The following is a 24,730-nucleotide window of genomic DNA, read 5'->3' on the forward strand; positions in this document are numbered from 1 at the left end:
TTCCTTTACGCTAGTTTTGAGGAAAATAGTGAATATTGAGCTCATTTAAATTCAAACTTTACCTTTTCCAATGGATACATTTATTATATTTCAAAAAGTAGAAAAGTCTACAATGAATGGATATGGATACAAATGGATACAAATAAGTTAAGTTAAACAGAGCATCATGCAACAGCATTGTTAGATGCAACATTTGGGTACCACAACACTTATTTAACTTTTATTTTAATATAATTGATTAAAATTATCATTTAATGATTAAAAAAAAAACGATGATGCCATAGTTTCTCACATCGTGAGAGAGCTTTATGAAGTTTTTGAATCTCATAGAAAATTCGAAACATCGAAATTTTTACATTTTTGATGCCGTAAAAAACTTTACACAATGGGACGGATTGACTTAGTGATATTACCTACAAACTTTATATGGAACTTATTATCCTACATCAACACTGTTGGTGTATGAATATTTTTAGAACAATCATTTAATTTTTTAAAATAAATATTTTTAAAATTCCGTTACCAGTCTGGGCTAAAATGCATCGACATGCAAATCAACGATTCACAGTTTAAATCTTGTTTCCATAAGCTAGAATATGATGTAAAATGCTTTCTTTTAAAAGAAAAAATATAAACTTTAATTCTAACAAAATCTTAAATAACTGCAGATCGTGCTTTATGCGTAACGACATCACAAATATGTCGAAAACTTTTCAAAATTTTTTGTTTGATTTTTCATTAAGAACAAAGGTTTTTGCAACTTAGATACCCCTTTTTCTTAGTAGGGTGAAAATCGCATGTTATGTAAATTTAAAAATAACTGGTGAAACCAATTATTTTTCTGACTACGTTAATTTGATGTCCCATTAACCTTAAAACTTTTGATGTACAAACGGTAGGATTATCAGTGGACATAAGGGTTTAAGAAGCAATTGAAGTTGAAAAGTGTTGCATGTTGCCCCAAAAGACGGTATACAACGTATTTTTTTGAGATTTTTTTTATTTTTCCTTTCGATTCTGTTCTCGTTAAGAAGCTCTCTGTAATTTGATGGTTTTCTTCTCTGTCGCGAAAGGTGCGTTCCTTACAACCATATTTTTTCAACATTTTAAGCTTTGAGATATACTGAAGTAAAAAAAAACATGTTTTATAAGCTCAAAACAGTTTATTTTAACAGATCGTTGAAAATTATGTTAAAACACAATTCTTTCAATCAAATTTATTTCAAATACATTCTATGTCTTTGATATAGTTTGGAAAACTTTGACTATGTCCATAATTAGGAACACGTTGAAAATAGTGTTCCTAATTGTGGACATATGCTTTTTTAAGTTTTTACACGAACAAAACATCGTTCTAACATACTTTTTACTTAAATCATGATAAAAAACAATCCGTCAAAAAATTTCAAAAAAATCGGTTGATAAATTCAGCTTTTATCTTCTATTTCTAAACAGGTGTTTTTTAAGTAATTTGCTAACACTTCCATTCAATTTGGACATACTAGGAAACAATCCGGATTTTACGAAAAATCTTGTGAATTAGAAAGCTAATTTGTTTGTAAAATGAAAGATCACATGATCCTTTACAATATCATTTTTTTGATAATTGTGATAAGTGAAAAATAACGTCAAAAACAGGCAAAATCGAACAGTATGTTAACATTAGGTACACATGCCACATTAGGAACACTTACCCTATTTTGATAAATGTAATTTTATCAAATTAAACTCAATCATCTAATCTGTATTTTGAAGAAATTCTCTCAAGTTCAAAATGGATATTTATTTTATTCCCTAATCGAGAATTCACATTTAAAATCGAAACGATTTTTTTTACGAATATAATATATTACTTTTAATTTTTCAATTATCTCTTGAAAAGAAATGGAATTCAATATGATAATAATAATTTAAAATCATTATAATTTTCTAAATATTTTTTAAACAGGGGTAAATTTTTGACCTGATGTGAATTTTATTTAAGAGAAAATGTTTATGTTTCTTTTTAATCTGGTGTTTAAATGTTTTCTTTTTCTGAGCACTGATTCTGATACCCGAAGCTTTAAAATTTGGATTTGGTTCGTATTCGAAATTTTCATTTTTATTCGTTTTCTGGTGTTTCGGAAATAATGATATAAAATTTGAAAACTAAACTGGTTAAAATATACTTTCAAACAAATGTCTAACTCAGAAGAAGAAACGTGTTTTTGAATAATTTATTAATGACTTATCGAAAAAAAAGCAATGATTCGAAACTTTGATTGTTTAATTGAAAAATGGGTTAAGAAATCCATTTTCCTTATTTATCTTGCATTTTTGGTATTGTTGTTATTTCTAGAAAAAAATGAATTTTGAACCCTGGGCGAACCTGGACCGGTGTAATTAGATTGAAAATCATACAAATTGGTGTGACAAGAGAAACAGAAACTTTTGAAACAAATGACGCTGGAATTCCATCATGCCCAAAACTAGTCGAGAGATCCAGAGAACTAAACACTTCAAGAAGTGCAGTAAAAATAGACGTGATAAACTTATATTTACAAAACTCAGCAAGCTCGGATGGAATTCCGCAGACAGCGATTGATTCACTTTTCCCCGAAATGGTAAGCTGAAAGTTGTGGAAAGTTTCACCCCGAACGAAATAGGGTTTCCAGATTTCTTTTTTTTTTTCAACATAGGTAGTTTTAAAAATATTTATATCATTTATGGTCATTCTTCTTGATTGATCTCAGCCAAATTCTTCATTTATGTATGATTGTATTTAGAAGATTGTTTTCAATTATCTTTAAGTAACCCCTATCAAAATTTCCGCTCTTTAAGTCAGCGAATACAATTTCAAGGAAATGGCGCAAATGTTTTCGTCATTTTTTTCCTACTTCTTTCCCTCCAATACACATACAATTTACACGCCTATCGCACAGGGAAAGCTAGAAAAGGAAGGGAACGAAGAAAGTGAACTGATTTCATTGGGCTGTGATGGGTCTGTTGATTTTCCGGCGTTTGCTGATTTTGATTGCATTTTTTGTGTGGTACCTTCCTAGTTGTAGGTTGTTTGCTGAAGTTGAAGCCCTCTCGTTCATGACCCGACCAAACAAGGTCGAACACCTGTCTCGGTCGGCCGGAACGGAGGAAAACTTACTTACATAAGACGTGGAGGAGGACAACGATGTTGTAATCGAGCGCAGATTTCTCGGAAGACTCGGTAAACTCGTTGAGAATAAATTGCTTAAATTAATAACCGAGACACAGCAACGAGTTAGGTTGTTTTTTTTTTTCGGGGGAAAAGGACACCTTAAATAAAAAAATTGATATTTTAAACACGTGGCGAAATTGTGTATCAAAAATCTTTATTAATTATTTTGTGGATGTGTGGTAGCACGATACTTGGCGTACCAACAACATCTACCCTATTTGTGAACATTTTCTCTGGTTTAGCAGAATGGTACATGTTCGTTAATCTATACATTCAACTTCACTATTGAGATTGGATTTTTACTTCTGATTCATGGATTTTTTAGACATTGATAATGAAATCGATTTTTCACATTTAAAACGTAAAATTGCCAGAACATGTAATTTTATTGGTCTCTATTTCCAATTTTTACTAAGGTTCAGAATCGCTTGTTTCCATAACTTCTCAGTTACTCTTTTTGACTCAGATTAAACTTAATGGAGACATAAAATTAAAAGCAATTCGACGACATACAAAAACTTTTCGCCATCCGCACCAACTGGGTGTTACTGAAAAGCGAGCTTAATAAGTAAAAATAGTGTTCCTTCCAGTCAGTCGACGGGAATAAAACTACAAAGTTATAAATACGATTTTCCATCAGTTTCAAGTTGAAAGTTTTTCTTTTTCATCCGTTTTGATTCCCTTTCCACGAATGCTAAACTTCGGTAGAAATTCCAAGCATAAGCGAATCGCCGGCCGTCTCGGAGAAAAGCCATTCGAAACGCAATGTCGGGAAATTTGCTCGTTGTGTGCTAATTAAACCATCATAATTGAGTTTTTCCACCAAACTACCGCACCTCCACTACTTCACCACACCCAATCCACCAACACTCTCTTCAAAAATGGTGGAAAGTGGAAAATTTCGTGTTTTACAGGCTGCCTCCTCATCTACTTCCGATTGGTTAGCTCTGGAACGGTAGTTTTTTTTTCCTTAGCGTTACCTTCCTTCTTTCAAGCGTCATGCTTAAGCAGAACAGCTTCATCATCAAGATGCTTTCGCGAGATTGCTGCTGCCGCCGATGGTGAGGATGGCAAATTGCCGGCAAAGGGAAAGACGAAGAGCACAATATAATAAATTGAGGAATTACAATTCATTAATCGGGAACCGACGGCGCGCAAAAGCAGGTCAGTTAGCTATAGACAAGCTTTTTCCGTTCGCTATCGAAAAGATGGTTTGGTCTGGCTCGGGCGGGTTCGAGGTAATTATATCTTAATGAAGATGTTCCTGGTTACAGCTTTTGGTGGCAATCAAATTAAAAATATTATTATTTGAATGGCGTTTCCACTACTGCTCTTGAAAATTCTTTCGAAGAAACATTTGAACGAAACCGAATGGAGGAATTTCAACGCAGATTCTCGTGATTTCAAAAATATTTTTCTGTTTTACGATCGTTTTAAATTGAGGCTAATTTGAAACAAGTACCTACACGGAGAAAAAAGACGACAGTTGTTTCAATTATTTCAGCTTGTTATACCAATAATCGAAATGCAGTTGATTTTTTCGCATTCAACTACTTATCTAATAGATTCAACTACAAACTTCTAATTGTCCTCACGCAATCAACTGTCAATATAATGCATTCAACTGTATGGTTTATTTTTAGCATTAAACTATAAATACAATAGATTCAACTACAAACTGCTGATTGACCTTATGCAATCAACTATGAATATAATACATTCAATTGTAATGGTATAATTGATTCAATTGTAATGGTATAATTGATTCAACTGTAGATATGGTAGATTCAATTACAATTGTATGATTGATTATAGGCATTCAACTATAAATATAATAGATTCAACTGTAGTGGTATAATTGATTCAACTGTAAATATGATAGATTCAACTGTAGTGGTATAATTGATTCAATTGTAAATATAATAGATTCAACTACAAATGTATGATTGATTCTAGGTATTGAACCATAAATATAGTAAATAAAACTGTATTGTTATGATAGATAGTGCGTTACTTGAATACTATAGTGTTCATCAGAAAAAACAAAAAAAAAGTAAGTGTGGGACCCAGTACGTGTTCCCTGTAGCGATCGTATCGCTGTTTTTAGGGCTCTCTCCGGTGATTGGGAAACATTTTCCTCTACCAGTTCGTGGCAGCGGTCTTGTAGAAGGCCGACAGTTCCTGTAATTGGAAAAAGTACACCTACTCTGGCTGCCCGGGAAATCGACGTGGGTCTCGACGAGGATCTCACAAGAAACATTACGGTAAGTCAGCGTATGATAGATTTATGTCATAAAATTGAATAAATTTCCCCCCACAAGGCCAATCTTCGCCGGGTGCAGAAGCACGGACATCTTCCGGGACCGATTAGTTAAGACGCAAAATTTCCTGGGCAACCATGCATCAAGACCCAAAAACAAAACCAGCGGAGGAACCAGGACATGGATATCGGGATTTCCGGTCAGGTTTTCTAGCATCATGGCGGCTTAAACGAACTAAATGCAAAATGATGAAATAATAAATTGAAAAAAAAAATAAACGTAGCCATAAAATTATTCCGAAAAAGTGTTTCAGATATGATAACTTCCAATATAACCAGAAATTGAATGTACAATATTTATAGTTGACCTCAGGGAATCAATCATAGAAATAAAATCGAACCTATGATATTTATAATCAAATCAATCATACTACTACAATTGAATCTATAATATTTATAATCAAATCAATTATATTACTATAGTTGGATCTATCATATTTATAATTAAATCAATCATATTATTATAATTGATTCTACTATAATGAATGTTGAATGTATAACATCAATCGCACATAATAGTTGAATCTATGATATTTATAGTTGAATGCACAAAATTTATCATACAACTATAGTTGAATGTATTATAAACATTGTTGACTGTGCGAAATCAATCAGATTGTCTATTATATGTATTGTTGAAATTTTAATAATTATAGTTAGCCGAGAATTAATCAGATATATGATTGAATATAAGGGGATTATTGTTGGAAATACTATACTTTTTTTCCGCGTAGCGAACAACTGAGACTATAACAAGTAAACAAGCTAAGTTGAAAATGGAATGATTCAAAGCGTTCAAAATAATATCGCTCAAAGCATCAAAAATATATAGGACAGAAAAGGCCTCAAAGGACTGTTCACGAAAGAAAGTGGACACGGGTTATTTGATGGTATTAATGAAGTAGGCTAGCCAGAGTTATGAAAATTATGATGAATTGTTTGTTGAACTCTACTTTAAGAAACACACGTGAAAAAATGTTGATAAAGCTGGAGTTATTTTTCCCTAAATTGGTTCAAATATTGAAGAATTCGAAGTTTACGGTCTTTTCAAATAATTAAGGTGTTTTGACAAATTTATTTTCTACAAGATCTATGGATGGAATATGGATGGAAAAAGAAACCAGGAAGCCGGAATAAAGAGGGAGCTGCCGATCGCTCCTTAAATTCTAGAAAATTATCAAAAGAAATAACCAAAACAAATAAAACAAAAACCAAATCGAGCTCGAATAATAAAACACACAATGTGTCCTTTAAAGAAATGTTCTAAATTTTTTTCATATTTATAAAGTAACGCAATGTTATTACGAGATTTTGCATGTACAAAAATTGTGAGAATAATTTGTGACTTCTAGAGGACGATGAAACTTTTACTGAATTTGACAGGAGTAATCATTCTACTTTGCAATTATTACACGTTGCTTGAATAGAGGATAAACCTGATGACCTACAGTGAATTTGATTAAAAATATATGTCAGAGTGGGATACAAAAATTGACGGCATGAAGTGCTCTGTATTTTTTACCTAGGTCATAATACATGGAGAAATTTACTAAAAAAATAAAATGAAGGAATTTTATTTTTTTTCATTTTTGTTAACTGAGGAATCTCTGATTGCATTTGCCTGTTCGGTCAATGTATCGAAAAATACCAAAATTCATCAAACTGTCTCAAACTTCGACATATTAAATAGCTTTTAATTGATGTACGCCTTGAGAAACATGTTACAGAACCCAACACTATAGAAAACTCGAGTAAATTTAGTCAAAAATGGTACTTAAAGTCAGCGATTTCTTCATCAGTGATGAGGCGATGAGATTATTTCCAATGTCTCGGCGTTGAATGGCTTTGATATTGTTGTCACTAGGAGAGAACAAATTTGTTTGCCAATATAAAAATAACCCAGGTTACGGAAATTGCGTGAAAATTTTATAAAAAAAAGTCTTGAATAATAGTGCCTACATTTTTTTTTTTGAAAACCGTTTTTCTTTAGTTTCAATAACATCACCACAAAACGAGAGCAAAATTAAAGCATGGATCACCATGAATCTGGACGCACTGTTTATTATACCATTTCGCTCCTAGTTGTTGGATCTGGAATGTTTTGACAGTAATTTGTTTGAAAATGTTTCCTCTATCAGTGCTGAAAATTTCATTACGATTCGTTTAGTTCCAAAAAAGTTACACGTGATGAAAACCGCGAGACGAAAATAAAATTTGGACACTCACGTTAAAAACCGACGTGGTCGGGTTAAAAAAATCGCGAAATCGTTAAAAATGCTCAAATCAACCGTGTGCAGCGTTTTCAAACGTTTTCGTGAGATGCATACTATCGATCGGCAGGTTCTTACCGTTCATACCAAGCGTCATAGTGGACCTAAGAATCAGAACCTGCATTTGAAGGTGTTGAGAACGATCAAGGCAAACACAGGGTACTCGGACTACGACATCGCCAAGAAATTCAACATCGACCGGTACACCGGTACACCGGACCGGAAGGATTAGTCTCCGCGAAGGAATACGATCCTATCGGGCCAGTAAGCAACCAAACCGGACATAGAAGCAGAATTTAGTAGCCAAAGGACGTGCCCGGAAGTTATACAACAAGATTCCAACGAAGTTCGACGGATGCATCCTCATGGATGACGAAACGTACGCGAAGATGGATTTTGGGCAGCTTCCTGGCCCAAAATTTTATAAAGCCACTGCAGTGGTGCACTTCACTGGTCGGGGTGATGTCCCCGCCAAGTTCAAATTCGTTTTTGCCGATAAGTTGGCAAGAAAGTGTTTGATCTAGCAAGGTATTTGCAGCTGCGGACGAAAAACCCCGGTTTTTGTGAAAAACAAGACCATGGACTCCGATATGTACAAGGAGAAGTGCCTTAAAAAATGTTTTTTTTTTCGTACAATAAATCTCACAAAAGACCAGTAAAGTTTTCGCCAGATTTTGCATGCTGCCACTAAAGCTAGGAGGTACTACAGTGGTATTCGGCCAACGGGTGGATTTTGTTGAAAAGGTCTTCAACCCACTCAACTGCCCTCAATTCCGCCTTATCGAACAATTTTGGGCAATTGTCAAGCAGAAGATGAAGAAAAATGGTAGGACGACTCGGGAAGCAATAGAGATGAAGAGATTGTGGAACAAAATGGCAGCTAAGGTCAGTGAATAGGGTGTCCAAACTTTGATGAGTGGTTCTAGACGAAAAGTTCAAAATTTTATCAAAAAAACATCAAAATATTTTTTTTCTTATTTTTCCTTTGAAATGCAATAAAAACCCTACATTTTGATAATAAAACTTTTTTTTTCGTTTACATAGCTCCGAGATAGACCCGTTTCAACGCGTCCAGATTTGTAGTGATCCATGCTTTAGGCCGGAACAAATTTCAAACCCTTCTTTTGTCACTAGGAGTTGGCACATCGCAAGGGTGGGGATGATAAAAAATAATGCGAAAATCAAATAAATTCGAATAAATTGCACAAAAGCTTGTACGCAACAAAATTGCATACTATATCATTGCACAAAACCTATAAATCAAGTAATTTTTTATCGAAAAATTCAATAAAATCAAGAATACAAAACGTGAAATAACTCCCATTTTCCACAATTTGGATTTTGGTCTTGTAATCTTTCGAATATTTGATTTTTTTCTGAAATTTTCATAAAATTCTTCAAACTTTATTTATTTCCCCCTTCGGGTTTTATAGAAATTTCCAAGGGGGGGTTATAAAATAAGAGAAAGATATTTGTTTCAGCCTTATAGGTTTCTTATCTTTTTTCAAAGTTAATACAATAATGAAAAAAAAATGAGAAAAACAATCACCTTAATGGCCTAATGGGGTTTTCATAAAATAGTCAATTAAATTTTTTTAATGGAATTTTTGTCAATGGTCACCCTTCAGAGTGGTCTATATAAATTATTAAACGTTTGCGATAATTTCACTAAAAACATCGATTCGACATTCAAGTATACAGTTTTGAATGAAACATTGTACAAAGTTTGATGGAAGTCGATCTACTGGTTTTCGCTCGGTAGATTGAAAAATGCGTCTGAAATCCATTCTTTCTGATTTATCAAGTGAGTTTTTCATGTGCAAGTGAAAAGTTTTCCCCACCGTATGTAACAAATCGTTACGCTGCGACGCACCCCCGTCAGAAAACTAAGTAACGCTAAAAAATATCCTACCCCCCCTCCTTCTCACCCTCTCATAATATTTTTTTGTTTAAGAAAAAAAACAACAAAATAAATTAGGTCTGTCCATATAGTTTCTTAATACTCAGTTATAGCTTCGTTCAATCGTAAGTGGAAATTGGTTTCTGTCAACTGGTAGTTGTTCAATGAGCCAATGCTTTGGTCGAAACTAGTCAGGTCGTTGTTCAATAAAGCAAGTTGAAACTAATCAAAACCGATCCAGCTCAGCAGCAGGATTCGTTACGATCTGCTAGAAATCGACGAAAGTCCATTGGAAGGAGACAGGTGTCAATTCATTTATACTTGTTTCGACTTATTTCGACCAGGCTTCATTAAACAGATTTAATGATAACTCTCTGTAAACACTTCTTGATTGTCTTATTCCGAGTTGCTCTGTGCTAATTAGCCGATGGTCTTTATTCACTTAATTTTGCTCAAGGAGCATAACTTGTTATGCAAAATAAACTTCACTTAATAATATTCATCGGAATTAAAAAACCTTGCATTTATTAAATCGATAAAGTGGAATTGAGTTCTTGAGGTTCGGGGTATTCGGTTCTCCAATGGTTATTTCATGAATACTCAATACCGATCTTAAGAAGTCTTTCTCAGAATCTTTATAAAAAGAAGATACAAAACAGCAAACATCATGTTTTTTGAAACGAACAAAAACACATACATGAACTCTTGATGTTACTTACTTGATGTTTCCTCCAAGAGATTCCTTTTTTATATATTTATTTATTACAAATAAACGGAACACCTATTGGACCAAATGATGACTAAAAATTAGTATAAAATAAGTACTAAATTCAATTACAGGGGTCTCAATACACATAAAACTTCACCACGGAAAACATTTCTCGAAAGGTCGAAGCCAAAGTGCTCCGAAAAACGGTTGAATGTTTTCCAAACACCAAACCGGAAGCCTAAATACACAATCGAAGATCTTGGTTTCTAAGTCCACGGGGTCGCACACTTAGAAGAATGGCTTCTAGAAGCGTGGGGCAATCAATTCGCGATGTCGAGAGATCGGCGACGAAGGAAGCTCGTGCTGCGTTTCTGCGGGTTTGAAGAGTGTCTAATGGCAAATCGCAAGAAGCGCCTCTGAATAGCCTCGATCCGTTCGGCCCCATTCTGGTAGTAGGGACACCAAACAGCTGATGCAAATTCAAAGATAGAGCGAACAATACTGCAATACAAACTTTCCAGGCAATACACATACTTGAAGTTCGAATAAAGAATCCAAGACTTCTCGAGGCTTTGTCGACAACGTAGTTTGTGAGTGTCCTGAATTCCAGCTTCCGGTCTGGAATTACGCCCAAATCATTGATGTGTTCTAAGCGTGTAATTGGCTCATCTCCGAGGAAGTACTCAGCGGAAAAAGGCTGCCGCCTTCTTGAACAGCTAATGACTGCACACTGCACATTTACTGCGATTCAAAGGCAGGCATTTTAAATCACACCAGTGTGCGAAGCTTTCTTAACTCAAAGCATACATCTTTCGAAGATATTTTGGCTAGCATCTTACAAGTGTACTATGTATGCCGTAACCGGGATTCGATCTCATGCCCGCTGGCTTAGAAGACTTTTAAGCTATCCTCTACGCCACGAGCGGCGGCTTTGAAACTGTTGAAGCTTACAAATTTATCAAATTTCTCATCATTTCCGTGCAAAAATTGCATGACATCTAAATACCTGCGATTAGAAAAAAAATCGGAGAAAAAAATCGTTACGTAACGATGAGCATACCTCTCCTCTGGGACGCAACGAATTTAGCACTTGGGAGGCCTTAAAGCCACTCGACTCAGTCGCGCTGTTTCCAGCCAGCGTCATCAACCGTCCCAGCCCTGAGTTCGATTTTGGCGATTAGGTCCTCCAGCCTACATATCCAGGCAAGTACTCATACCTTTCAAGAACTTCATCTCTGTGTGATAATATTTCACCCGAACACAAACACCACGCAAACTACCGCTCATTCCTGCCCGCAAGTACCTCGGCCATTTCTTGGGTTTCAGCACCAGGACGCAGCGACGTTCGCTTTATGGAGACCTCGGAGCCCTTCGACTCAGTCGCGCTGTTTCCTGCCTGCGTCTTCAGTTGTCCTGGCCCTGAGTTCGTTGGTGGCGAGGGGGTTCTCCAGACCGCTCTCTTAGGCAAGTACCCCGTTATGATGAGAACATCTTCCTCGTGTATCCAGTTTTCGATTCATCAGAGATCAACCCCGAAAAATCATCTTGACTCTGCTACATCTACTGGGCCTCCAGCACCGGGACGCAACTTATCAGGAACTACGGAGACCTCTCTGAGCCATTCGACTCAGTCGCGCCGTTTCCTGCCAGCAACAACAGTCGTCCCGGCCCTGAGTTCGTCTGTGGTGAAGGGGTTCTCCAGCCTGCGATTTCAGGCAAGTACGCTACTTTCAACTGTCCTTCTCCTCGTGATGGAATTTGCATTTCCAGGGATCTTCGTTCTCGTTCTGCATCCGATACATCCGAGCCCATCAATGTTTATTACCAGAACGTTGGTGGTATCAATTCCTGTCTGGTTGATTACCTCCTTGCCACGTCATGCTCCTGCTATGAAATCATCGCCTTTACAAAAACATGGCTAAATGACCGCACCTTATCCAGTCAAATCATCGGCCCAGATTTTGCAGTGTTCCGTTGCGATCGAAACCCTCTGAACAGCAAAAAGTCAACTGGAGGCGGAGTTTTACTTGCTGTCAACTCTAGACTCCCGGCTCAGCTTATCGAAGACAGTTCCTGGGACGATTTGGAGCTTCTTTTGGCCCGCATTGATCTCGGTGATCGGAAATCGTACTTATGCGTAGTGTACGTGCCTCCTGATCGCTCTAGTGACCCGCTTTTGCTGAGTCTTTCTCGCGGTACCTATCCAAAGTAAGCTCAATCTGCTCTCCCGAAGATGACATACTTGTTATCGATGATTTCAACATGACTGGCTTGAAATTGTATCCTTCCAATGGCGGCTTTTTGTTCCCAAATCCTATGCGCTCCTATTTCTCGGCTCCTTCCAACATCTTCCTGGACTCTTTGAGCACCGCGACTCTTCGCCAGATCAACAGCTTTGAAAACGAAAACAGCCGTATGCTAGACCTCTGCTTCATAAACGAAGGCTTCAGGAATCCGACTATTGATTTAGCTCCTGCTCCTCTTGTTAAAGTTGTTTCCCATCACCCAGCTTTAGTGGTCTCACTCGATGTCACTAGAGTTAACGATCCTATAGAGGAAACCGCTCCCTTCTACCAGGACTTCAAAAACGTCGACTACGAAGCTATGTTACTCATCCTGAATGCTATCGAATGGGAGAACGAGCTCGATATGTCTAATCCCGATACAGCTGCTGCAACTTTTTCAAATATACTGAACTATATAATTGACCGCATTGTTCCGAAACGTAGCTTACCCTCCAACCCACGAGCTCCCTGGGTCACTGATCAACTGCGACAACTAAAGACGGCAAAAAACCGTGCTCTTCGAAACTTCAGCAAGCACAAGTCCCTCTGCACAAAGGAAGAATACCGCAAGCTGAACACGGCGTAAAAAAAAGCAGTAGGCGTTGCTACCAGAACTATCTCCACCGACTACAGCGTAATTTTAAGACCAACCCGAGATCTTCCTGGAAGTACGTTAAAAATCAGCAGAAAGAATCTGGGCTTCCGTCTCAAATGTTCTTGAATGGCCACACAGCGAACACCGTTCTTGAAATATGCAACCTCTTTGCTGAGAAATTTTCTAGCGTTTTCACAACTGGGTCCATTTCCTCAGAGCAACTGGATATGGCTGTAGGAAATATCACACCTCTAGACTCTTCCTTAAACGGCATTGCCCTCGATGACGCAGTCATTTTAAAGGCGACAGCAAAACTTAAAAATTCATCATCTACGGGTCCGGACGAGATACCAGCTATCTTCTTGAAATGTTTCATGCAACATTTGCTGACTCCCATCAGACATATTTTTCGAGCTTCGCTGGACTTCGCAACCTTTCCCTCGCTCTGGAAAGAAGCTTACATGTTCCCTGTTGACAAAAAGGGAAATAAGAAAGATGTGATAAACTACCGCGGAATACCAGCTCTTTGTTCGATAGCCAAACTGTTCGAATTGGTTGTTCTGTATCCTATTTTTTCGTCCTCAAAACAATACCTTTCCAACGATCAGCACGGATTTCTACCGAAACGATCCACGACAACAAATTTGTTGACTTTTACATCGGTCGTGCAAAATAGCTTCACCATGATGTCACAAACTGACGCCATCTATACTGATCTGTCTGCTGCTTTCGATAAAGTAAATCACGATATTGCTATTGCTAAACTCGAACGCTCAGGATTTTGTGGATCGCTACTGGACTGGTTTCGAAGCTATTTAACGGGACGGAAGTTATCAGTGCAAACCGGAAATTACTTTTCAAGACAATTCTCCGCTTGTTCAGGTGTGCTCCAGGGAAGCCACTTGGGACCGATAATTTTTGTCATCTATTTCAACGATGTTCTCACTCTCTTGGGCCGCCCAATACTTGCGTATGCCGACGACCTCAAACTTTTCCACAGCATCAATGGCCAAGACGATATCGATCTCTTGCAAAGGCAGTTCAACACCTTCGCTCACTGGTGTGACACCAACTGCTTACCTCTGAACCACAGCAAATGTGCAGTAATTTCTTTTTCTCGCAAGCGAAACCCTCTTCACGCAGAGTACACTCTTGGGAACGAAACCATCGCTCGGGTGGACCACATCAACGATCTGAGCGTTATCCTAGACCATCGGCTGGAGTTTAAGACTCATACGAATCACATCGTCGATTAAGCGTCTAGAAGTCTTGGCTTCTTATTTCGCGTAACAAAGGAGTTTAAAGATGTGTACTGCCTAAAAAGCTTCTATTGCAGCATAGTTCGCTCAACGCTTGAATATGCATCTGCAGTTTGGTGCCCATTTTACCAGCACGGAGCTGAACGAATAGAGGCTATCCAGCGGCGCTTTATACGGTATGTCCTGCGACACTTGAACTGGTTAGATCCGTTTCGTTTACCCAGTTACGAAAACCGTTGCCGCCTAATTGATTTAGACACACTTCAAATTCGTCGTAACGCTGCACGTGCTCTAGTCGTAGCGGATCTCCTTGCGTCGAGGATTGACGCTCCCATGCTGCTGGAGGCTATTCCTCTCAGTGTGCGACCCCGAGGATTCAGGAACCAAAATCTACAGCTCTATGTTCCCATCCGGCTGAATAACTACGGAGCCAACAACGCTCTTATTGGAATTTTGAGAACTTTCAACCCCTTCGCCGAGTACTTCGACTTCGACGCTTCAAGGACTACTTTCCGAAGAAAAATTTTAATGGTTTCGAGAACTTTGTAGATATAACTAGTTTTTAACTCATTATTTTAATGGTTTCGAGAACTTTGTAGATTTAACTAGTTTTCAACTCATTATTTTATTAAGTTATCATTAGGTCATCATCAACATGTGATCCGTTGATGTTTTACACAAATAAACAAATAAAAAAAAAGTTCGTATACAATGTCGTCTGAAGTCAGTTTGAATCGGATTTAATAGAAAGTCCACCATGTTTGTAAATTTTTAAATGATTTTTCTCCCGCGCCTTCAAGGGAGAAAATCATCGTTATGTTCTCTTTGCAACCAGCAGAGCATCCAGATGGCTAAAAATCAGATGGGAATAGACCAATGAGAGAAATGGAGAATAATGTCTCTGGCAACGATCAAAATCTTGCACTTTTTTGCATTCTATGGATAAGGATATTTGTTATGTTTTGAGTCACCAGTTTATTGGCTTTATCTTAAGTTACTAAATTCAAATTTAAAATGATATAAGAGTCATCAAGATTTTGATTTATTCTTAAACAAATTACGTCAAATTCAATACAAAATTTTGTCACCAAATGAAATGAAATTTACTACTTCTGGCCGACCAATAAATAAATTCCGTTCCAAATTGTTCATTCCAAGATATATCGCTTCATACTGTCTTTACAACTATGAAGTCTAATGCAATTTAGGTTAAAAAGTATTTATCATAAAATTAAAACTCACCTTTACTCAAGGATCTGTCAAAAATATTAATCATTTCATGTCAAAGGTAAAGCTACTGGTGCTCTGATTAAGAACATGAATTCCGCTTATTGTTGTGCCTTTTTAAAAATTCCCAATAAAAATCGAAAAACATATGAGTGAATGTTAACGTGCTCGAAATTTTAAGTATATCACCCACGTTATCTGTTTGTATTGCAAATATTGAAATAGTCAAATCGTGTCTAGCATCCTTAAAACACTTTCCCTTCCGAACTAACAAGCACAGTTGGTTCCGTCGATAGAAAACAGTCAATCGGATCTCTATTACTGATGTTTTTCTCCCCTTCGATTGCCCGGGGTGGAAAAAAAAACTTCCATCTCCGGGAAGCCAAATAAAAGAAAGGCTACCGATTGTGCAAAGAAGAGAGCTGGCAAGTGTTATTGAATATTCAAAAACCTTCCCCCATTTGCCATTCGTCGTACCGAGTTGACTCTCGAAAAAGGAATCCAAACAATGTTTACACCATTATGGAAGCACAAGTACACCATACTCTCACATACCACGTGCTTCCGGCCCTTACAAGTTAAAAGTGTGGGTGGAGAACTTGTACTTGTGAAATCCACATACACGTGTGAAGAAATGTGTGACAAATTCTCTAACCGTACGCTTCGTTGTCCATCTTTTCTATCCCGCAGGGCCTTCGTGAGGATATTGTGTGTTTGCTGTCCCCGGAAGATCCGCCGGAAGTACCAGCCGACGATGCGCTCGAAAGCGTCTCAGGTGAGTTCATCTTTTTATTCTGTTGGTACCTTTTTTTCCTCTTTCTGGCCCCAATCGGAGGCCCTTTGGCTTCTTCGCTTTTTCACCACATTTTCTTCCGAAAGCATATGTGAGCGAACGTGTGAAATGCTGATGTGAGAAGCATAATTTTACATAAATATACACACCACAACAACATCCGTGAATGATGTGCTGTTACTTGTAGATTTCTCCAGTATCGTAACCGAAGTAAGAGAACCCTCTCAAGTTGAACCTCTTTTTGTACTCCCTAGGGAAAAACTATTCCAAGTGTGTCTACAAAATGTGTTACCCTTTTTCTTGTGTCGTCATAGAATTACCCAATATGTCGATTTCTCTACATCTGTTTGTTGAAATTTTCTACTAATTGTTCAAATATGCTACTCTTTACTAAAATCTCTATGCGATGCGATTCCCAATTAAATCTCTACTTACTTGATGTCATCCAAAATCCTTGGGTTACAGATTATAATTTTAATGAAGTCATTATTCAAATTTGTATTGTGAAAAGTAATCAGTTCAAAAATAACAAAAACTGATAGGCCGAAATAAAATCTATCACAAACCTCCTAGTCCCTGGAAAAACTTTTTCATTGAGAAATAATTATTGAGTTTTTTTTTTCATAAGTTGTACATTAAAATGTTTTTTTGTTAGTTTTCGTTTATTAACGATTTTTTTTACATTCAGCTCATTTTGAATCTTTGTATCAAAATATAAGAGATTCGTGACTGAATAACTGTCGAAGTAATTTGAGAAGTCAATTTTTATTATAAAGGTTCGTTTTTTACCTTTTGAGCTCATCAGACTATGAGAAAGTAACAGTGTAGGCCTTTGAAATTTGCGAATACCTCTATAACTACATCCCTGATGTTTGCTTATGTATGTTTTCTTTCTCAGTGTCTTACTTTTTTCGGAAAAGAGTAACACCAGCAAGCAAAAATATGTTGTTTGGTATAATATTTAGATTGACTTTCCGCCAACAGCAACCAACTTCCTTTCTTCATCGCCGAGCAAAAAAACCTTTGAACTCTGCCCTCTTATTCTTGATGGAGCATAAACAGAAAACAGCTCCCCCTTCATCTTATTCATACGATGTACTCATGATGAGTGCCAAGAAAACTCCCGAAAGCCCCGTTCGTGCGTAGCGGAATTCCGCCGTGAAGAGTTTGAAAAATATTTGCACCCCTAGCCCACCCAAGACCGAGAAGAGGGCTCCAGAAAGCTCCAGAGTGGTGGCTGTTTTGGGCAACAACAATGGATTAAGAAAAATGTTTGCACATAAATACGAGACACCCCGCCGAGATAACAACAACTCGACTTGAAGTAAATAGTACTTGGCAGGTTGAAAAATGTTCTACATGTAACGACCACGTTTGGTTGTTGTTCAAAGGCTGAAAAGCAAAAAAAAAAAGGAAAATGAACAACGCTCACTCACCCTTGGGGTGGGAAAATGTTTACTCGTGTGAGCATGATTTGCGAATATGGATCACGTTATTAGAAAACGTGTCGTGTGGTTGATAAAAAATAAAACCACACCACATCGAAATGATGATGGACAATTCTCATCGATCCCCAAGCCGCCTTGAAGCGTCTCTGAATTGAGTAAATTTTTTGGGTAAAACAAATTGACCTTAGTTTATTTCCGTATTATTTTAATGGTATAACCCGCCTTTTATATTGTCTATGGCCTCACAATTATAATGTCCAATGGTAACTTAATAAGTATTTGCTTTGTGTATTATATGTTTACAACAAAAATTCATATACCTTATTTTTTCATCAGTTTCTGTTTGATCATTCAATAACTTTGTCAGGATAAGCTTTCAATAATGAATTTAAATAAGGTTAAGTTATTATTGTGAACTTCGAAAATGAACTTCTCTAGCGTTATATTTTAATGACCGGATGAATTTGAATATGAAAACGATTTTATCTCTGACTTTGATCACTGGTACTCTTGAAATAAAATTCAAAACGAATAAATGGATTTTCGGTGATTTCAGTTATGGAAAACCTTCAAACGATTTAAATTTTTTCATCTGACGTTTCGGCATTTATTATGCCTTTTTCAAGGAGTCTTATAACATAGTTAGATAATGTGTTCAAAAAAGGATTTACAATATTCGGTTTACTTACTGAAACTTACTAACTTACTAACTTACTTACTTACTAATTGATAAAAAAGTTTTTTGAATCTGCTGAATCGGGAAATCTAAGTTTACCACACATAACTGGATTTACCTTTCCCAATTAGACAGTTAAGCAGATTCAAAATACTTTTTTGACAATTAAAACAAGAAATTTCAGCAAATACACCCAATATGGTAACACTTTTTTAAAACACATTATTAAATTATGCATATTAATAGACTCCTTGAAAAAGGCATAATAAATGCCGAAACGTTGGATGAAAAAGTAAAAATCGTTTTAAGATTTTTCTCGACTGAAATTGCCGAAAATCAATTAAACTATTACCCAACCAATTTATACATTTTTACTATAAAATTCCATTTTTTTTGATCAAATTAAATTTAATCATGCAAATGTTTTTTTTTTCATAAATTCTTTTCTTTTAAAAATGGATATTTTTTTCCTTACTAAGACTTCGCATTCAAAAAATGGTTAAAATATTTTTTTTTTTTCAATTCAAAATATAACCGTGAAATTCCCGAAGCTTTGAATTCTGGTGTTATTTGAAATTAGAATTCGTATTCGTTGGTGTTTCGGAAATATTGATTTCAAATTTGCAAACTAGAAAAAAATTCTTTTTCAAGCAAATTTATTATTCAGAACAAGGAATATTATTTGCGCTAAATTAGTATATGACTTTCGGAAAAAATGCAATTATGTCAAAGTTTGATTCTGATTTTGATTTTTTTCAGTAAAATTTATTATTTTATGTGATAGTCTTAAGTAGAAAATTGGTTTTATAAATCAACTAGCTGACCCGGTTAACTTCGTTAAGCCTGTGAATTTCGCAAAAATAATGAACATGTAAATAAGCAGAAAATAGGTTAATAATTATATTTGCGCTCATGAAACTGGATTGTTACCTTCAAACGGAGTGAATCGACACAGTTTTTTGACTATTTTCGTAATACTTCTGTCATATTATGGTAGTGCCTGCCTCCAGGGGCAAAAATTTCCGAAGAAGATTGATTTCCAACTTTTTTTTTCTCAAGGGATTTTAAGCATCATTGGCTTTTTCATCCCGAATTGACTTCCAACAAAACTGGAAAGCGAATATCTTCTGGGATAAAGTTAAAAATCTATTTTCTTCCGTTTTACTTTTTTTTTCATTAACAGAGGATCCTTGACACCGATATGTTCAATTTGTATTAATCCCAAGATAAGTGCCAAAAAGTGTTTTGTTGAAATGTGTCGTCATTTTAAGCAGTTTTGATCAACTGTCTGTCCTTTTTCACCAAAACCATGTATCAATTTTTCTTTATCGTATAGGTACCAAATTTGTAGAAATGGCACAACACTTTTCATGGTATGAAATTTCGCGATTTTTTATGCTGCAAATATATAAATATCAACAAATTTTCATATACCATTCTGTTTTTCGTTATCTATCATGCATTTGATATGTTCTCTGTATTAGATAATCTCCTCTTAATTTTTAAAATCATCTTTTTTATATCGACTTTAACATTATCATATTTATCGAGAAATGGATGCTTAAGCACTGAACAAAGAAAATTAGAACATTCAATATATGTGTATGTATATGGAATTTTTATTCACAGCAATTTCAAATCAAACGATTATGAAATCTTTTTTTTTAATTTGAGATCTTGAATTCCAAATCAGAAATGAAATTCAAAAAAGTTTTTGCAAATCTAATTCAGTTTTCATTATCTTTGTTTTGGATCTTGAATCATATTTTCATCGAGACTAAAATTTTTATTTTCCAAGCTTCTTGTATTTGAAGATGTTATTGAACCAATTATCTGTTCTTGATTTCTGATACTGAGCGTTGGATCGAATTATGAATGTTATTTTTACAAAGTTAACCCTATTTATATCCTTAATTTTGTTTAGTTTTTAAGCACCTTAGTATGAAAGGAAGAAGTGGATAGTATCTAACATTTCCTTGGTTTTCTGATGAAATTCACATAGAATTACAAAGTTAATATCATTCTATTCTCGAACTAACTCATTACATTCTTGACGTTTACAAAAACCAAGTAAATTAATTTATAAACGTCTTATTCTATTAATAAAAAATTAGACGTTCTCTTGGTGTTATACCATAAATATGAACAGAAGATTCTGTAATGGAATATTTCATTGTTATCTGTTAAGTTGTTTTGGATATGTCAGGCAACTTCATTCTATCTAAAAACCTAACAATATCCAGGCATTTGATTTCAAAATTGTCAATCCAAATTCCGGGCTATACCAAGCAAATTTGGGCGAAAATCAGAAACTACTTAAAAAAACAAAAATTAAAACGAAAAGCACTTTAATATTTTATTTTTCTTCGAAACACATCAGAAATTTTGAATCGTATTTGAAGCATCCAGAAACCGTGCATGATTATTATGTTAAAAGTTGCTCAAAAAATTTTGTTTTAGTACGCAGAATCTAAAAAAACAATTAACTTAATAAGAGATTTTTTTTATTTGGCAAATGAAATGACTTAATCCAGAAAATTCGGGTTTTTTTATCAAAATTCGGACAACCGGGCTGGACGATATGACCGGGCCCTTTAAATTTTGATTTATCAATTACCCGGTCAAGTCCGGGTAAAACCGGGAAATCCGGCTAGCTTTGGGCAAATTAGCTTAAAAAATGTTAAAGTTGCCGTGATGCTGAAGCAAAAATGACAATTTTCGAAAAAAGGTTTATCTACTCCATGCCGGCTTATTGCGTCCTTTTTTTCACCCCATACGGAAGGTGAACAATTACATCCAAGTATCCATTTTACTGGTGCCACGTGAAAAGTACACTTGCAACGAAAATGGGCGCCAAAACTTCCTATAGAGAGATGGATGAACATCAGTAAGCCTTGATTGCTTTTGGCGCCTTCCTACTCTGGGTGATTCGAATGAAAAAAAAATGGAAATTGGGTGCCATGACTTTTATTTGATACGAATAAAAACTAAAAATTAATTTTCAAATTTCACAAAAATATTTTCGAAATTATCTCTCCGTTGTGATATTCTTCGCGTGGAGACGAACACAACAAAAAAAATCGCATGCGAATCGGATGATCCAGTGAAGAGTTATGCGTGTTCGCACATTTCTGTATGGTCTGTCTCTCTTCCTGTTTTATATATATATAGATTGACTGTGCATTTTTATGTTGTATAATTTCTAGCTTAATTTCGAATTTCAAACCCCTCACCCCTTCCTCCTTGGAGAAGTCCTTCGCATGGGCCTGACACTGGAACGAATGGATCATATTTGCTATATTTATATTGATTTCCACATTCAATTTTGAAATGTTGTTAAATTTGTGTAATCTGCACCCACAATTCAGCCTCTGTGCCAATGGCGGCATCATTGGTACAAGGCATCATTGGTACAAGAAGATAACGCGACCGGTGCTGATTCAATTTGCTCCCACCGGCATTAACCTCCCAAGTTAACCGAATTGCGTATGTCTGAAAGAAACAAAATAAAAACGAATTCACGTCCCTCCATATCGCATCACAGGACGAAGAAGGATAAAAATAAATACCGGCCAACACCAGGCAGCCAGCGAACCGAGCACTGTGCGTGTGAATGTAGCAAAAGCAACAACAAAAATATTCCTTCAATTCAATCCGCCGCGCCGGCAAACAACCACGGTAGAGCTGTGTGTGTGTATGTAGTAAAAGCAACAACAACAACATTGCTTCAATTCAATCCACCAGCAAACAACCACTGGCTAAGCTGCACATGTGTAGCAAAAGCAACAACAGAAATATTTCTTCCACTGGCCAAGCTGCCCGGCTTTGGCAGCTGTGTATATGTAGCGTGTGTATGTAATAGCAGGCAGTAAGCAAAGCACAGTTCTCATTCAATGGGTTTCCCGTTCCTTCACTCCCGTTCCCTTTCCCGTTTCCTTCACGAGACAAAGGAATGAATTGAAAGGAGACCAAACGCCGGGAAGCCGCCGTTGTGCGTTTTTTTTGTGATTGATCGGTGACATAAAGCCTATGACAAATATCCCTCATCCTGCATGAAGTTCGCATAGTTCATTGGTTAAGGTGTCGGACTGGCATGACGATATAGTTGGTAACTTGAGTTCGATTCTCACTACGGCGCTGTGATTTTAATTTTTATTTTCTTGTTTCTGGGATGAATTATCCAATAGGAAAGAAATCCCATAAAATGTTTTTCTTGTTTTGCTTGAATGTAGTGGTCATTATTCTGGTTGGGAGCCGAGTCCTTATGCCAGTTACGGTTTTTCAAACATACCGTCTTCGGCACAGTGCACATTTCAGCGCACTATCGGCACAGAGATATGCTAAATAGGCATTGGATTTTTGCAAAATCAATGTCTGTATTTTACAGACAAATCAGTGCACCTGGCATTTTTTTTTGTTTCGATTATAGTCGTTTTAACATCTTCATGTCATTCGCGACTTATATCAACGATGAAGTTGGCTGACAAGTCATTGAAAAACTCCGGTACAACTGTGATCGATGTTTACTCTTGGGCTCGAACTCACGGAGATCGGCTCAACTGAGCTATATCACAAGCCCTAAATGTGCACTTGGCAGCCCAGACCAGATACTATTTAGTGGACCAGGATATGTCCAAAAAAATTAAAACATGAGAAATCAGATGTTCGTTTGACATATGAGCAGAGATGCCAATGTTCCTGATTTTTCAGGATTTATCTGATTTTTAGAAGCTGACAACCTTATAAGCCTTAGTTTGTCCCTGATTTTTGAAAATTAGCCTGATTTTCCCTGATTTTTTGTGAATGTGATGGAAAAAGGCGGTATTGAACTGCATAAGATACCACTGAAGAAGTTCGAAATGTGGAGCGAGGTCCTCACTTTGACAGAGATTTCCGTTACTTTAATGTATGCATCCTAATTTTTTTCCACGTTTTTGAATTAAAAAAAATGTTGGCGACCCTGCTACCTCCACTTATCGACTCGGAATTAAGTCGAGCAAGCACATGGTCGATTGCTTCGGGTTTGCCGCTACTTATGGTCAAATAAAGTACATGTGCACCCTCGGCAAAAATCCCGAGTACATGGGGCGTTATCAGTGATGTCAACCTTCCAGATTTTTTCTGGAACATCCAGACATTTTGGACTTTCGTCAGACAATTTTTTAGGTTTCCAGACTTCCAGACTTTTGACTTTTCTTCCAGACTTTTGAGTTCGGATATGACATTTTTTACAAAAATTTTCGTGATAAAATGATCGAAAATGGTTCGAATAAGCAATTGAAAAGTGAGGAGTTCTACGAAGATGGATGTTAAGCAGGGAATTAAGCATAGAACGTAGTACTTTCGAAACTTCCACAATGGTGTCTGGCATTGATAATGTAAAGAATGTATGATTAGCCCAAGTAACAAAGATCAAGCCAATTGGCTTTTTTGTGTTTTAATATTGTTTTATGAAGACTTTTCGATAATATCCAATTTTTAAAACGGTTTTATTGTAACATAGGAAATGCTTCATTTATCGTGTGTTTTAAAAGAACCCTGAAAGTTTTGCTTAAACTTGAATAAAACACTATCTTAAGAGTGTTGTAAAAAAGTTGTAAAAGTATTGCTAAAGATTCAATAAAACCAATACTTTCCTGTTTTTATTAGAGCTTTGGTACCAGTTTGAATAATGCTCTCATTGCGCTTTTAAAACTAGCGTTCAAGCCAAGTTGAAAAACTATTTTATTGGAACATTGGATGCAGGCATGATAAAACTAAGTGACAGATGATTTGACAATCGAGAAGAACGTATACACGCTTAAACTTTTTTACCTCTTTTTGAGATAGGATAACCTGCTTTGAAAGGATTATCACTCAAAATTGAGGAAAACGTGCTATCAAAATGATATAAATTAACACAGCTAAATCCATCTGAAAAATAAAAACAACTTTGATGTATCCGCATTCAAATTTCAAAACAACCGCAAATCGTTATTCGCTAAAGTTCTTAGAGTTCGAATAAAAACACACTGTGAATAAACGTTTTTTTATAATCGATAAGAATATATGTAAA

General features: G+C 36.2%; 1 protein-coding gene across 1 annotated transcript in view; it reads left to right on the forward strand.

Moving 5' to 3' along the window:
• The window catches only part of LOC129749690 (dopamine receptor 2-like), a 660,001-nt gene that overhangs the window by 48,634 nt on the left and 586,637 nt on the right, over positions 1-24,730 (forward strand). The window contains exon 2 of the mRNA XM_055744740.1: positions 16,449-16,533. Coding sequence (XP_055600715.1) covers positions 16,449-16,533 — 85 coding nt within the window. The remainder of the gene's footprint in view (positions 1-16,448; positions 16,534-24,730) is intronic.

This window comes from Uranotaenia lowii, chromosome 1 (genome assembly GCF_029784155.1).
Source record: "Uranotaenia lowii strain MFRU-FL chromosome 1, ASM2978415v1, whole genome shotgun sequence".
Lineage (NCBI taxonomy): Eukaryota > Metazoa > Arthropoda > Insecta > Diptera > Culicidae > Uranotaenia > Uranotaenia lowii.